This window comes from Taudactylus pleione, unplaced genomic scaffold, assembly GCF_031769625.1.
Source record: "Taudactylus pleione unplaced genomic scaffold, aTauple2 ptg000481l, whole genome shotgun sequence".
NCBI lineage: Eukaryota > Metazoa > Chordata > Amphibia > Anura > Myobatrachidae > Taudactylus > Taudactylus pleione.
Window position 1 is genome coordinate 176,110 of NW_028284883.1, and position 16,968 is coordinate 193,077.

The following is a 16,968-nucleotide window of genomic DNA, read 5'->3' on the forward strand; positions in this document are numbered from 1 at the left end:
CTGTAACCCCCGAAAGTACACTCCAGTCCAAACCAAAAAAAAAATTATTTTCTGTGTTTGTGAATTGTGTGCGCAGTAGCCGCACGTGCATCAACAAAGTAGTGCCAAGCGTGCGCCTGTGTCATAAGTAAAGGGCCGGCTGGCTTGACCGTTAAAGGGTGCTGTAACCCCCGAAAGTACACTCCAGTCCAAACCAAAAAAAAATTATTTTCTGTGTTTGTGAATTGTGTGCGCAGTAGCCGCACGTGCATCAACAAAGTAGTGCCAAGCGTGCGCCTGTGTCATAAGTAAAGGGCCGGCTGGCTTGACCGTTAAGGGTGCTGTAACCCCCGAAAGTACACTCCAGTCCAAACCAAAAAAAAAATATTTTCTGTGTTTGTGAATTGTGTGCGCAGTAGCCGCACGTGCATCAACAAAGTAGTGCCAAGCGTGCGCCTGTGTCATAAGTAAAGGGCTGGCTGGCTTGACCGTTAAGGGTGCTGTAACCCCCGAAAGTACACTCCAGTCCAAACCAAAAAAAAAATTATTTTCTGTGTTTGTGAATTGTGTGCGCAGTAGCCGCACGTGCATCAACAAAGTAGTGCCAAGCGTGCGCCTGTGTCATAAGTAAAGGGCCGGCTGGCTTGACCGTTAAAGGGTGCTGTAACCCCCGAAAGTACACTCCAGTCCAAACCAAAAAAAAATTATTTTCTGTGTTTGTGAATTGTGTGCGCAGTAGCCGCACGTGCATCAACAAAGTAGTGCCAAGCGTGCGCCTGTGTCATAAGTAAAGGGCCGGCTGGCTTGACCGTTAAAGGGTGCTGTAACCCACAAAGTACACTCTAGTCCAAACCCAAAAAAAAATTATTTTCTGTGTGTAGCCGCACGTATATATCAAATCGATATAACATAAATGGAGGACCAAACTTTCTCCGATAAAAATAAAATAGAGAAAGATCAAGAACCACTTCCTCCTAGTGCTGAAGCTGCTGCCACTAGTCATGACATAGACGATAACATGCCATCAACGTCGTCTGCCAAGGCCGATGCCCAATGTCATAGTAGAGGGCACATACAATCCCAAATGGCAAAGTTCAGGAAAATGACCTTGAAAAAGACATTTAAATCAGCTGAAGAGAAACGTAAACTTGCCAATATGCCATTTACGACACGGAGTGGCAAGGAACGGCTAAGGTCGATCCCTAGTATGTTCATGACTAGTGGTTCAGCTTCACATGACGATGGAAGCCCTCCTCCCACTAAAAAAATCAAAAGAGTTAAGCTGGCAAAAGCACAGCGAAGAACTGTGCTTTCTAAGAAGATATCACAAATCCCCAAGGAGAGTCCAAGTGTGGTGGTGGTTGCGATGCCTGACCTTCCCAGCACTGGACGGGAAGAGGTGGCTCTTTCCACCATTTGCACGCCCCCTGCAAGTGCTGAAAGGAGCACCCACAGTCCACTTGCTGATATGCAAATTGAAGATGTCACTGTTGAAGTACAACAGGATGAGGATACTGGTGTAGCTGGCGCTGAGGAGGAAGTTGGCGAGGAGGATTCTGATGGAGATGTGGTTTGTTTAAATCAGGCTCCGGGGGAGACAGTTGTTGTCCGTGGAATGAAAAAGCCCATCATGGTCATGCCTGGGCAGAAGACCAAACATTCCACCTCTTTGGTCTGGCAATATTTCTATCCAAATCCGGACAACAACTGTCTTGCCATATGTACCATATGTAAAGGTGAAATAAGTAGGGGTAGGGACGTCAACCACCTAGGAACATCCTCCCTTATACGGCACCTGCAGCGCGTTCATAAAAAGTTACTGTCAAGTTCAGAAACTTTGGCTAAGACCGTAAGCAGTCCAGGGACACCTAAATCCCGTTGTCCTGTTGTATCCAAGCGCCTGCAAACCACACCGTCAACTCCCTCCTCGTCAATTTCCTCCTTAGTTAGGATCGGAAGTAGTCCTGCAGGCCATGTCACTGGCATGACTGACTCTCCTATCCGGGATTCCTCCGGAGGATCCTGCATTGCTACGCCTACTGCTGCCGCTGCTGCTGTTGCTGCTGCTGGGAGTCGTTCATCATCCCAGAGAGGAAGTAGGAACACCACTACTTTTACTAAACAATTGACCCTCCAACAGTCCTTAGCGAGGAGGATGAAGTACGACAGCAGTCATCCTGAAGCAAAACGTATAACTGAGGCCTTGACTGCTATGTTGGTGTTAGACGTGCGTCCGGTATCCGCCATTAGTGCAGTGGGATTTAGACAATTGATGGAGGTAGTGTGTCCCCGGTTCCAAATCCCGTCTAGATTCCACTTCACTAGGCAGGCGATACCGAGACTGTACAGAAACGTCAGAAAAAGTGTCCTCAGTGTCCTGAAAAATGCCGTTGTACACAATGTCCACTTAACCACGGACATGTGGACAAGTGGAACAGGGCAGACTAAGGACTATATGACTGTGACAGCCCACTGGGTAGATGTATCACCTTACGCAGCAACAGCAGCAGCGTCACCAGTAGCAGCATCTCAGAAATGCCAGCTCGTTACAAGGCAGGCTACGCTGTGTATCACCGGTTTCAGTAAGAGGCACACCGCCGACAACCTCTTAGAGAAACTGAGGGAAATCATCGCCCAGTGGCTTACCCCACTTAGACTCTCCTGGGGATTTGTGATATCTGACAACGCCACCAATATTGTGCGGGCATTACATCTGGGCAAATTCCAGCACGTCCCATGTTTTGCTCACACAATAAACTTGGTGGTGCAGAATTTTCTGAAAAGCGACAGGGGCGTGCAGGAGACGCTTTGGGTGGCCCGAAAAATTTCTGGCCACTTTCGCCATTCAGCGACTGCGTGCTGAAGACTGGAGCGCCAGCAAACACTCTTGAACCTGCCCCGCCATCACCTGAAGCAAGAGGTTGTGACGCGGTGGAACTCAACCCTCTATATGCTTCAGAGGATGGAGGAGCAGCAAAAGGCCATACAAGCCTATACATCCACCTATGACATAGGCAAAGGAGGGGGTATGCACCTGACTCAAGCGCAGTGGAGAATGATTTCCGTGTTGTGCAAGGTTCTCCAGCCCTTCGAACTTGCCACACGTGAAGTCAGTTCAGACACTGCCAGCTTGAGTCAGGTCATTCCCCTCATCAGGCTTTTGCAGAAGCAGCTGGAGAAAGTGAAGGAGGAGCTAAGACGGAGCGATTCCGCTCGGCATGTGGGACTTGTGGATGAAGCCCTTCATTCGCTTTGCCAGGATTCCAGGGTGGTCAATCTGTTGAAATCAGACCACTACGTTTTGGCCACCGTGCTCGATCCTAGGTTTAAAGCCTATGTGGTGTCTCTCTTTCCGGCCGACACAAGCCTGCAGAGGTGCAAAGACCTGCTGGTGAACACACTGTCAGCTGAAGCGGAACGTGACACGTCAACGGCTCCTTCTTCATTTTCTCCTGCAACTGGGGCTGCCAGGAAAAAACTTAGGTATCCTAAGCAACCCGCTGGCGGTGATGCAGGGCAGGCAGGACCAAGTTTGGACATCTGGTCCGGACTGAAGGACCTGGCAACAATTTCTGACATGTCTACTGTCACTGCATATGATACTGTCACCATTGACAGAATGGTGGAGGATTACATCGGTGACAGCATCCAAGTAGGCATGGCAGACAGTCCATACCTGTACTGGCAGGAAAAAGAGGCAATTTGGAGGCCCCTGTACAAACTGGCTCTATTTTACCTGAGTTGCCCCCCCTCCAGTGTGTACTCCGAAAGAGTGTTTAGTGCAGCCGGGAACCTTGTCAGCGAAAGGCGTAGGAGGTTGCTTCCACAGAATGTGGAGAAGATGATGTTCATCAAAATGAATTATCAGCTCTTCCAGGGAGACCAGCCTCCAGAAGGTACAGAGGGACCTGTGGTGGTGGATTCAAGTGGGGACGAGTTAATACTTTGTGAGGATGAGGATGTACACACTGAAGAGGGTGAGGAATCGGTGGATGAGGAGGATGAGGATGACATCTTGCCTCCATAGAGCCAGTTTGTGCAGGGACACATTAATTGCCAGCTTGTTTTGTGGGGGCCCAAACGAACCAATCATTTCAGCCACAGTTGTGTGGCAGACCCTGGCGCTGAAATGATTGGTTTGTTAAAGTGTGCATGTCCTGTTTATACAACATAAGGGTGGGTGGGAGGGCCCAAGGACAATTCCATCTTGCACCTCTTTTTTTTCTTTGCATTATGTACAGTTTGGGGCCTAGTTTTTCAAACTGCCATCCTGTCTGCCACTGCAGTTTCACGCCTAGATGGGTCACGTGTTTGTGCCGCCCACTCGTGTCGCTTAGCATAGTCATCCAGCTACCTCGGTGCAACGTTTTGGACATAAAAACACTATTGTGAGGTGTGAGGTGTTCAGAATAGACTGGAAATGAGTGGAAATTAAGGTTATTGAGGTTAATAATAGCATAGGAGCAGAAAAACCTACAAATTCTGTGATTTTAGCTGTTTTTATGCTTTTTTAAAAAAAAATACAGATCCAAAACACAAAACCCAGAACCCAAAACACGGAAGGGTGGTTTTGGCAAAACCAATCCAGATCCAAAACACGAAGAAAGATCCAGATCCAAAACCAAAACACAAAACACGAAAAGTGGCCGGTGCACACCCCTAGATGAAAGACAGGGAAAACATGGCCATGCAGATATGAGGAGAATAAATAAAGATGAAAGACACGGAAAACATGGCCATGCAGATATGAGGGGAATGAATAAAGATGAAAGACACGGAAAACATGGCCATGCAGTTAGGGCCACAAAGACAAACATGAAAACCACAATCCATTAAACTTACTCGCAGCGATCTGCATGCGAAAGCATGCCAGCAAGCGGGGCGTCCGCCGTTGCAGGTCCGACCACCTGCGCTCCAGCTGCCCGAACCTCCGCATATGCGGATCGCTTCTCCCGGTTGGTGATGGGTGGAGGCTGGCTGGTTATCCGCCGATCCATCACCTCCGTAAGCACCAGCAGCTCGCGCCTGGTGAATGCGGAGGCTCTCATGATGGCAATGGAGTTTTTTTTAAAGTGCTCAAAAATTTTCTGATTGGCTAATGTATTTAGGATATTAACAGGAGCAATTCTATTGGTTAGTGTATGAGTCATGTGTTCGACAGGGCCAGAAATCTGAGGAGAGCAAATTTACATTAAAAAATGAACTCCATGAAATATGCGGGGCTAAAAACAAATATACCAATTAGTTTATAGGGGTTAACATGTATTTTGACAAATAAAAGCGAATGTTTAAGCCGTACGTATTCTGCGGGTAAACACAAACACGGACATAAATAAAGTTTATTGCATTGTGTAAAAAAAAAAAAAAAACCAATTAAGCTAATTGATATATTGATTGGCATGTTACGATTGAGGGAGGTAGGCAGAATAAACGAGCAGTTAATCGAAATGTCTCAGGCCAACTTCCGGGTAGTACTAGTGCGTGCATTCCCTTCAAACCACTTTGGGGATGTACGCTCGCTATTTGGCACGCTCGTTAGTTAGAGGAGGGTTCGCCTGAGTTTGGGGAGGATGTTTTGATGTGAACGAAAATACGAGCGTGTGCCTGAATTTAAATATTTCTTTACGTTCGCCTAACGTACGAACGGCCACTTGCGTCTGGGTCTGAATGAGGGCCAAAGTTTGTTTCGTTAGAGGGGCTCATCCACCTGAGCCGAGGATTAATATATGTTCATCCTCAGCATGCTGACTTTCCCAGTGGAAATGACCGTCTGATCTCTCTTGGCAGGATGGACTTCTATTCACTATGTACAGTACTCCTGGTGCTTCTCATCACCTGCTTCTTGACTAAATTCAGTAGGATGATGTTGGAAAAAGCCAAACTCCCCCCTGGGCCAACTCCTCTTCCCATCATTGGAACTCTATACAAGATGAACTTCAGCAACATTGTACAGTCACTACTGAAGGTGAGACAGTGATATTCCCTGTGGTAGGAGCAGTGGTGTAACTAGGGTATTTGGAGCCCAGGGCAAATTGAAAAATTGAGCCTCCCCCTCTATGTGCATGCGCTGTAGGCACATGCAGCAAAAAATGGGTATGGTCACAAGGGGCATGGCCACTGAAAAATGGGGCATATCAACATGACACACACCCCTTTCTTGTCACTGGGAACATTTCTTTCCATATGCACATTAATGCAGTGCCCCTTATACAGTCCCCCCTATGCAGTGCCCCTAGTAGTGGTCTCTCTTATGCAGGCCCCCAGCAGTGCCCCTTAAACAGTACCCCCTGTATGCAATGCCCCCAGTAGTGGTACCTCTTATGCAGGCTCCAGTAGTGCCCCTTATACAGTCCCCCCTATGCAGTGCCCCTAGTAGTGATCCCTCTTATGCAGGCCCCCAGTAGTGCCCCTTATACAGTCCCCCATGCAGTGTCCCTAGTAGTGGTCCCTCTTATGCAGGCCCCCAGTAGTGCCCCTTATACAGTACCCCCAGTAATGGTCCCTCTTATGCAGGTCCCCAGTAGTGCCCCTTATACAGTACCCCCAGTAACGGTCCCCCATATGAAGGCCCCCAGTAGTGATCCCCCATATGCAGTGCCCCCTGTAGTGGTTCTCCATTTTTAATGCCCCCTGTAGTGGTCCCTCCTGTGCAGTGCCCCCAGCAGTAAGCCCTTTATATAGTGCCCTCAGTAGTAGTCCCCCCTATACATTGCCCTTTATATAGTGCCTCCAGTAGTAGTCCCCCTCGATGCAGTGCCCCTAGTAGTCCCCCCCCGATGCAGTGCCCCCAGTAGTAGTCTCCAGCAATGGCGTAACAAGGGTATTTGGAGCCCAGGGCAAATTTGAAAACGGAGCCCCCCCCTTAACATACCGATATGTGCGCGCACCAAAGGCACGCGCGGAAAAAAATGGGCGTGGTCACTTAAAAATGGGACGTGTCAACATGACACACCCCTTTATTTTCACGCTGAACATTCCTATCCATATGCACCTTAACCCCAGTAGTACCCCTTATACAGTACCCCCAGTATGCAGTTGTGGTCCCTCTTATGCAGGCCCATAGTAGTGCCCCTTATACAGTATCCCCAGTAGTGGTCCCCCTTATACAGCCCCCAATTAGTTCCCCTTACTCAGTACCCCCAGTAGTGGCCCCCCAAATGCAGTGCCCCATGTAGTGTTCCCCCTTATGCAGTGCCCCCAGTAGCAGTCCCCACAATGCAGTGTGCCCAGTAGCAGTATCCCCTTATGCAGTGCCCTCTATATGGTGCCCCCAGTAGTAGTCCCCCCCTATGCAGTGCCCTTTATATAGGGCCCCCAGCAGTAGTCCCCCCCATGCAGTTTTCCCAGTAGTGGTCCCCTTATGCAGGCATCCTGTAGTGATCCCCCCTATCCAGTGCCCCCTGTAGTGGCCCTTCCTATTATTGCCCCCAGTAGTGGTCCCCCGAGTGCAGTGCCTCTAGTAGGCCCCTTTTATAATGCCCCCAGTGGTAGTTCCCCCCAAGTAGTAGTCCCCACTAGAGTAGGTCCTCCCAATGGTGCCCCCAGTAGTAGCCACCCCTCCCCCAGTAGAGGTCCCCCAGTAGTAGCCAGCCCTCCCCCAGTAGAGGTCCCCCCAGTCGTAGCCACCCCCCTCCCCCGTTGTGCAGATAGGTTAAAAAAAAAATATATATATATCTATAAAAATATACTTACCTGAATCTCTGCTCCTGGTCCTGGTCGCGACGCCGCTCCCGCCCCGGGCGGGCGCGCTCAGCATTATGGGACAGACGTCATGACGTCATGACGTCAGTCCCATTACCCACTGCAGGAGCCGGACGGAAGTCCGGCTCTTGCAGTGGGTGCTGCAGCAGTCAATGAGAGTTTATCTGACTCTCATTGGCTGCTGTTTAACACACGCATCGCGGCCAGCGCTGGCGGCGATGCGTGTGTTATGCACAGCCTAAGCCCGCCTCCTGGCGCTATTGGGCAAGCGCTCAGGGGGAGGGAACGGGCTCAGGCGTGCAGCACAGGATCGGCGCTGGAAGCCTAGCGCCGGTCCTGTGTAAATGTGTAGCGCTGACCGCACTCATTGCGATCGGCGCTACACTGGCTAACTAGGGTGGGCGGGCCGGTACCGTGGCCGGCGGCGCCCCCCCCGCGCCACCGGTCCCACGGCGCCCAGGGCACGAACCCCGCCCGCCCTGCCCTAGTTACCCCACTGGTCTCCAGTACTGGTCCCCCCCAATGCAGTGCCCCCAGTAGTAGTCCCCCCCGAAAGCAATGCCCCCAGTAGTAGTCCCCTCCCAGTAGTAGTCTCCAGTAGTGGTCCCCCCGATGCAGTGCCCCCAGTAGGCAGTAGTGGTGCCTCCCCCCTAGCAGACAAACACATTAAAAAAAGAAAAAAAAAACCACTTACCTGAATCCCTTCTGCTCAAACCGCAGCCATCAGCTCCTTTGTCATCCTGAGCCCGGCTCCACCAGTGGGTGTAGCAGTCAATGACAGTTTGTCTGACTCTCATTGACTGTTAATCAGTGGCAGGCACCGGCTCTAAGCATGGACTAGGAGGACCGTCGCCCGGAGCGCAGCCCTGCTCCCTGTCTGAGTCCACCCTCTACCCTCCCACTAGCGCTATTGGGTAAGCACTAAGGGGGAGGGAAGGGGCATGGTCATGCAGCACAGTATGGTGCTGGGCACATGGAAGCCTAGCACTGGTCCTGCTGCTAATTAAAAACAAACACACAGCCGCCCCCCTGCGCCACCGGTCCAATTGCGCCCAGGGCAAATGCCCTGCTCGACCCCCCTTAGTTACACCACTGGGTAGGAGGAACAATGCATTTTCAATAAAAGATAGCTTACACTGCATGCTATTTGAGCTACAGTATTTGGTGATTCAGTGCATCAAGAATAGGCACAAATCAATTATACATTATGGGGACAATCATTAGTTATTGATAGAGATGTGTGCCGACCCCCGTGTTTTGGTTTTGGATCTGGATTTTCCCTGGTTTTGGATCTGAATCTGGTTTTGGATTTTTTTCCTTGGTGTTTTTTTATTTTTGTTTTGGTTTTGGATCTGTATTTTCCCAAAAATTATATAAACAGCTAAAACCAGATAATTTAGGCCTGTTTTTGTTCACTTTCATGGCTGAACTCTTTGGTTTGTTTGGACCCCCACAAAACATATTTTGGAAGGACTACCTTCAATTATTAAGGAGGAGATTGATGATGAGGGTGTTGGTGGTGGAGATTGCATGTGCTGATCCAAAATGAGCTAGCTGATACTGGACTGCTTGTTATTAAATTACAAATTACAATTTTGTTAAACAAATTGCATGAACCCGCTGCAAATGACGTAACAGGGAGGAGGTGCCTAGATGGTTAACATCCCTTCCTCTGCTAACTTTGGCTTTACAAATGGAACAGATGCCTTCACAACTGTTATCAGAATTTAGATTAAAATAATTCCACACCCAAGATGTGGCTTTTCTGGCTTTCTTTTTATCGTGAGCAAGAACTCATCCTCATTTTTTATTATTTCACCATCTAATACTAGCACAGCCGTCATGGCGTCAGTAGGTTGCTGTGAAACTGGATGACAGCTGTTATACTTACTCCCTCTATCAAAGGACTGTTTAATAGTGAATTTTTTTTTAAATTACTACTAGTAGTAGTCTTCTTGGTCTCATTCTGGGATGAAGATCCACCCCCAGCAGCAGCAACAGGCATAGCACTCAAGGATCCTTCTGAGGAAGCATGGATAGGAGAGGAGTCAGTCATGCTTATGAAATTGGATGCAGGACTACTTCCAATCATGAATGAGGATGTTGATGATGATGCAGGTGTTGGTGGTGGAGATTGCATGCACTTGGATCCAGATAGAAGGGAGCAGCTAGTTGACACTGGACTGATTGTTGTTTGGTGTTTTTTGTCCCAAAAGTTTTAGAATTTGAAATACCCTTTCCAATTAGATGAATGTGCTGCAAGTGACGTAACAAGGAGGAGGTTCTCATTGTAACTCACTATTACTTGACAATGGTTACAAATGGCTTGGCAAAGGTTGTCCGGATTTGTGTGGAAATAATTCCACACATGAGAAGTGGATTTTTTGGTCCTTTGCCCAGGCAAGTCAACAATGGAATTTTCCCCAGCATGGGCAACAACTGTTGCCTGTTTTACAGTTTTTACACAACCATCCTCGGCATCAACATCCTCATCATCCTTGTTGTTATCGCCAACTAGATAAATATCATCATCATCCTCCTCGTGCAATTCCACAGAAGCATCCTCGATTTCTACATCAGAAGGCACACAAATGGTGAAAGGAGGATCCTCAACAATATTACTAGGAAGGTCAGGCTCACACATGGCAACAGTGGACACACTTGGTCTCTCCTCAGGGATTTGTGATTTTTCAGAGCACACAGTTGGTTCCAGTGTATTACTCGTCTTAATAATTTACATTTTTTTTCTACCTCTCCTACAAGCAGAGGGGCTTAAATTGTCATTAGAACCATCAGTCATCATAAATACATGCCAATGCCTTATCCTTTCCTTGCCACTTTGTGTAGTGAATGGCATATTGCCAATTTTTTGTTTCTCTAAAGCTGACTTAGCTTTACATTTTTTTTTAGCATTACTTTTTGGTTTGACTTAAGGCCTGGTGCATCGGCCTTCATAGCTGATGTTGATTGCCTTGCATCATCATCATGACTGCTGCCAGCAGCTATAAGACTGGTATGTGGATTTTGCTCTCCGGTCATGTCCTCCACCTCCATACTCACTACGGACACAACCACACCAAAAAAAAATAGATATATTGTTTTGGGCAGCAGCCCTTGACAGACAGCAGCACAACACTCCTGCGCAACTACGCCGATGATAGTGACAGCCAGGTGTGGCTAACACAGGCAGACAAAAAAATTTGTTAGTTTTACTTTTATTTTTTGGACAGCAGCCCCTTGACAGACAGCAGCACAGCACCCCTGCGCAGCTACGCCGGTGACAGTGACAGGTGTGGCTAACACGCACACACAATTTATTTTATTTTTTTCGCACTGGGGGTGGGTGAAGACGAGCACCCCTGAAGGACAGAGCACCCCCTGGGCAACACAGCACAACAGCCAGTCCCTATATGGACAACAGTAGCCAGCCAGCCCCTATATGGACAACAGTAGCCAGCCAGCCCCTATATGGACAACAGTAGCCAGCCAGCCCCTATATAGACAACAGTAGCCAGCAAGTTCCCAGCTCCCTTCCTGTGCACGCTCCACAGCCGGAATGAAAAATGGCGGCGATCGAGGGATCTTTTATAGAATCCAAAACCCGTGAGAATCCAACAGCGGGATGGTGACGTTTTGCCTCGTTTTCAGATCCGAGCCAGGCGGGAAATTCCAAGCCGACTCGGATCTGACTCGGATCCCTGATGTTTGGGCGGGTTCGGATCTCTGAGAACCGGACCTGCTCATCTTTAGTAATTGATTAAGGAAATAATATTAATTGCATAAATAATTGAAAAAATATTTTATGGATATATTATGAGTCCACCTGTGTGAATTTATATAGAGGGCAACATTATTTTCACATTATATCAAGCGGTGCATTTTATTTTATAATTATTTCATGGGAAAAACACATTAATGGGAGCAAAGAAAATGTATTCATGATGATGAAGGCAATACTTATTATTTCATGCTGTGGGCATGTGTCTGATTGATAAATGTAATGCTTTGTATTCTTACCATGTAAAAAATAGTGATGGTATCTAATGGTTGCAAAGCATTTTTTCTTAAATAAATCTGGTGAGTTTAATGCAGATTAGTAAATTTCTCCTATGAGGTATTTGAAGTGCTGTAATTCACAATCTTCCCCTCCTGCAATCACTACTAACACCTTAGCAGCACCAAGACAAACTTTCTGTCCCCCTGCAATCACTACTAACACCTTAGCAGCACCAAGACAAACTTTCTGTCCCCCTGCAATCACTACTAACACCTTAGCAGCACCAAGACAAACTTTCTGTCCCCCTGCAATCACTACTAACACCTTAGCAGCACCAAGACAAACTTTCTGTCCCCCTGCAATCACTACTAACACCTTAGCAGCACCAAGACAAACTTTCTGTCCCCCTGCAATCACTACTAACACCTTAGCAGCACCAAGACAAACTTTCTGTCCCCCTGCAATCACTACTAACACCTTAGCAGCACCAAGACAAACTTTCTGTCCCCCTGCAATCACTACTAACACCTTAGCAGCACCAAGACAAACTTTCTGTCCCCCTGCAATCACTACTAACACCTTAGCAGCACCAAGACAAACTTTTTGTCCCCCTGCAATCATTACTAACACCTTAGCAGCACCAAGACAAACTTTCTGTCCCCCTGCAATCACTACTAACACCTTAGCAGCACCAAGACAAACTTTCTGTCCCCCTGCATTCACTACTAACACCTTAGCAGCACCAAGACACACACTCTCCCCCCCCTGCATTCACTAACAACACTACAGCAGCACCCAGACACAATCTCACAACAGCTGCTCTAATAGGGCAATAGGGCACAACTCTGAGTCAGGTTTGTTTTCCTTGCTGGAGATCTGTCCCTAGAGATCAAACTCCAGTGTGGGGGCCCTATGATAGGGATGACCAGGGCACTTGCCCCCTGGGCTCCCTGATTATTTCTGCTCTGGGGCACATAAAGGAGAAAGGGGGTCAGTGTGCCCCCTTCAGGGCTGACTTCCTGAGGCGGCACCTTCCATTGTCTCCTGTATTGTTTACGCCCCTGCATGGAGATATTTGCTCCTGCATTGGAAACCTGAATATTCTAACAATATGAAGCTACTTGCAGTTATCGGAATAAACCATTGCAGCTCAGGAGATCTATGTAGTGTGTGGCTGCAGAGTATTTAATGTGTGTTTGCAACTTACATAGATCTGCCCAGTTGCAGTGGCTTTAAACTGACAATCACACCTAGCTTCATATAGCTAGAATTAGCAAGCTTCCTATGAAGGAGCAAATAGCTGGGTTTCGAGTCACAGGTATGACTGCTGAGAAATGTGTGATACAAAAAAAAAAGGATAATGTAACAGAATGACAAGGTGCTCTTAAGTGAAGTGTATTAATGCGTTATAAGGGGATTGGTATCCCAATCCCTGTTCTTGGAGGCTTCCAAAAATCAGTATATTTGTGATATAGATTCTATATATATATACATATATATATACATATATATATTAGGGGTGTGCACCGGCCACTTTTCGTGTTTTGTGTTTTGGTTTTTGCATCTGGATTGGTTTTGCCAAAACCACCCTTCCGTGTTTTGGGTTCTGGGTTTTGTATTTTGGATCTGTATTTTTTTTTTTAAAAAAGCATAAAAACAGCTAAAATCACAGAATTTGTGGGTTTTTCTGCTCCTATGCTATTATTAACCTCAATAACCTTAATTTCCACTCATTTCCAGTCTATTCTGTACACCTCACACCTCACAATAGTGTTTTTATGTCCAAAAGGTTGCACCGAGGTAGCTGGATGACTATGCTAAGCGACACGAGTGGGCAGCACAAACACGTGGCCCATCTAGGAGTGACACTGCAGTGGCAGACAGGATGGCAGTTTGAAAAACTAGGCCCCAAACAGTACATAATGCAAAGAAAAAAAAGAGGTGCAAGATGGAATTGTGCTTGGGCCCTCCCACCCACCCTTATGTTGTATAAACAGGACATGCACACTTTAGCAAACCAATCATTTCAGCGCCACGGTCTGCCACACGACTGTGGCTGAAATGATTGGTTTGTTTGGGCCCCCACAAAACAAGCTGGCAATTAATCTGTCCCTGCACAAACTGGCTCTACAGAGGCAAGATGTCGTCCTCATCCTCCTCATCCACCGATTCCTCACCCTCTTCAGTGTTGTGTACATCCTCATCCTCACAGAGTATTAATTCGTCCCCGCTGGAATCCACCACCACAGGTCCCTCTGTACATTCTGGAGGCTGGTCTCCCTGGAAGAGTTGATAATTCACTTTTATGAACATCATTTTCTCCACATTTTGTGGAAGCAACCTCCTACACCTTTCGCTAACAAGGTTCCCGGCTGCACTAAACACTCTTTGGAGTACACACTGGAGTGGGGGCAACTCAGGTAAAATAGAGCCAGTTTGTACAGGGGCCTCCAAATTCCCTCTTTTTCCTGCCAGTACAGGTACAGACTGTCTGACATGCCTACTTGGATGCTACCACCGATGTAATCCTTTAACAGACAGATGCACGCTTGTCGCTGCTGCTTTGAGGATGCAGGTCCGGCTACAATCACACAATTCACAAAGACAGAAAAAAAATAATTTTGTATTTTTTGTGGAGCGCACTTTGAGGGTTACACCACCCTTTAACAGACAGACGTGCGCTTGTCGCTGCTGCTTTGAGGATGCAGGTGCGGCTATAGCCCACACAATTCACAAAGACAGAAAAAAAAGAAGAATGTTTTATTTTTTGTGGAGCGCACTTTGGGGGTTACAGCACCCTTTAACGGACAAGCCATCTGGCCCTTTACTTATGACACAGGTGCACGCTTGGCGCTGCTCCTTTGTTGATGCACGTGCAGCCACAGTGCACACAATTCACTAACACAGAAAATAATTCCTCCACCATTCTGTCAGTGGTGACAGTATCATATGCAGTGACAGTAGACATGTCAGAAATTGACATTGTTGGCACGTCCTTCAGTCCGGACCAGATGTCCAAACCGGCCCTTGACTTATGACACAGGCGCACGTTTGGCACTGCTGCTGTGTTGATGCACGTGCGGCTACTGCGCATACATTTCACACACAAACACAGAAAAAAAAGAATTGTTTATTTTTTGTGGAGTGCACTTTGGGGGTTACACCATCCTTTAAGAGACTTATGGGACACAGGTGCACGCTTGGCGCTGCTCCTTTGTTGATGCACGTGCAGCCACAGTGCACACTATTCACAAACACAGAAAATTATTTTTTACTTTGTTTGGAGTGAACTTTGGGGGTTACAGCACCCTTTAACGGTCAAGGCAGCCGGCCCTTTACTTATGACACAGGCGCACGCTTGACGCTACTTTGTTGATGCATGTGCGGCTACTGTGCACACAATTCACAAACACAAAAAAATATATTTTTTTATTTTTTTTGGAGTGCACTTTGGGTGTTACAGCACCCTTTAACAGGCGAGCCAGCCGGCCGTTTACTTATGACACAGGCGCACGCTTGGTGCTACTTTGTTGATGCACGTGCGGCTACTGTGCACACAATTCAAAAACACAAAAAATATATATATATTTTTTTTTTGGAGTGCACTTTGGGGGTTACAGCACCCTTTAACGGTCAAACCAACCGGCTCTTTACTTATGACACAGGCGCACGGTTGGCGTTACTTTGTTAATGCACATGCGGCTACTGCGCACACAATTCACATACACAGAAAAAAAAAATATTTTTTTTTTGAGTACACTTTGGGGGAGCACTCCTAATGCACAGATCACCACCTGGACAACACTACAGCACCCCTCTAGGACTACAACCTTTATGGGACACTGCACAACACAGTCCAGCCAGCCCCTATAGACTTTGGAGTGGACACAGCCCCTATGACTGCAATTGACTGCACAACACAGCCCACCCAGCCCCTATGACAGCAGCACAACACAGCCCAGCCAGCCCCTATGGACAACAGCAGCACAACACAGCCCAGTCAGCCCCTATGGACAGAGTGGTCACAGCCCCTATGGACAACAGCAGCACAACACAGCCCAGCCAGCCCTAGCTTCCACCCTCCCTCTTCACTGTCCACAGCCGGAGTGAGAAATAGAATCCAAAACCCGCGAGATCCAGAAGGCGGGATGATGACGTTTTGCCTCGATTTCAGATCCGAGTCAGGCGGGAAAAGTCGAGCCTGACTCGGATATGACTCAGATTGGGGGGGGTTCGGATTTCAGAAATCCCTAATATAAATAAATAAATAAATATATATATATATATATATATATATAAAATAAAAGGTGGTGAACAGTGCTAGAATAAATAATGTCCTGTTTCAATAAAATCTTTCTAAATGTCCAACATAACAAAAGAAAGTACACTTCTCATTTATGAGTGGCAGCTTCCAGTGTCTCCAGGGAAAGGACCGTTGCTCAATAAGACCACAATAAAATGGCTCAATGAATGTGAGACAGCATCGCCATCTAGTGGCCGATTTCCAAATCACGTCAATACTGTGACTCGAACATAAATTTCATTCTTTTCCACCAAAGGACTCCTAGAAGAGATGTTTTTATGTGTCAATCCAAAAAAATTAAAAACAACAAATAAAGTGCATTAATAAACAGAAAGCTTTTACTGCACAGTTCTAAAAGAACCTTCACCTTTGGACTAGTGAATTAGCAATTTTCAATTATTATATACGTTTGTGCATATAAAGTGCACTAATGCAATATCACATCCCACTGGCATGCCTGCATTTGCCCGACGACCCCCCCTGTCACCACCCACAAACGGCACTTCCTGTCAATCACTGTGCTCGGAGTCTGCATACCCTCTGTAAATGCAGTTCCCATCACAAATTGCTAGTTTGCACATGCGGAATGCAAATTAATCAACCAATTGCGAGCATTTTTGCTACTGAGATCCTTGCTGAATCAGGCACAAAATATGTGTCCCTTCCAAAGGAAATCATATAAACCCCGTTTCGTAATTGTATTTAAAAGAACAAAGTAGATATATTACAAACAAAAAAAAGGAGAAAAAAAATATTTTTATAAATAAATAAATAAGTTTAAAATAGGTATAGCTTATTGGAGTTCAAGAAAGAAATCAATAGTTCATGTGGCAAGTACTGGAGTACCCAACGCGTTTCATCCGGCAGGGACTTCATTAAGGGGATGCTGCTCCATTGGGATATCTCTCTATTTATACCCCTTTGATAGGGTCTCATTAGGATTAATTGGGCCTTACTTCCAGTTCCTGCCTTCTTAGACTCCTTCCTC

General features: G+C 46.9%; 1 protein-coding gene across 1 annotated transcript in view; it reads left to right on the forward strand.

The window, feature by feature from the left end:
• The first annotated feature begins 5,755 nt into the window (after positions 1–5,755).
• LOC148502817 (cytochrome P450 2F2-like) overlaps positions 5,756–16,968 on the forward strand; it is a 57,206-nt gene continuing 45,993 nt past the window's right edge. The window contains exon 1 of the mRNA XM_088449261.1: positions 5,756–5,944. Within this exon, the coding sequence (XP_088305387.1) occupies positions 5,768–5,944 (177 nt within the window). The 5' untranslated portion in view covers positions 5,756–5,767. The remainder of the gene's footprint in view (positions 5,945–16,968) is intronic.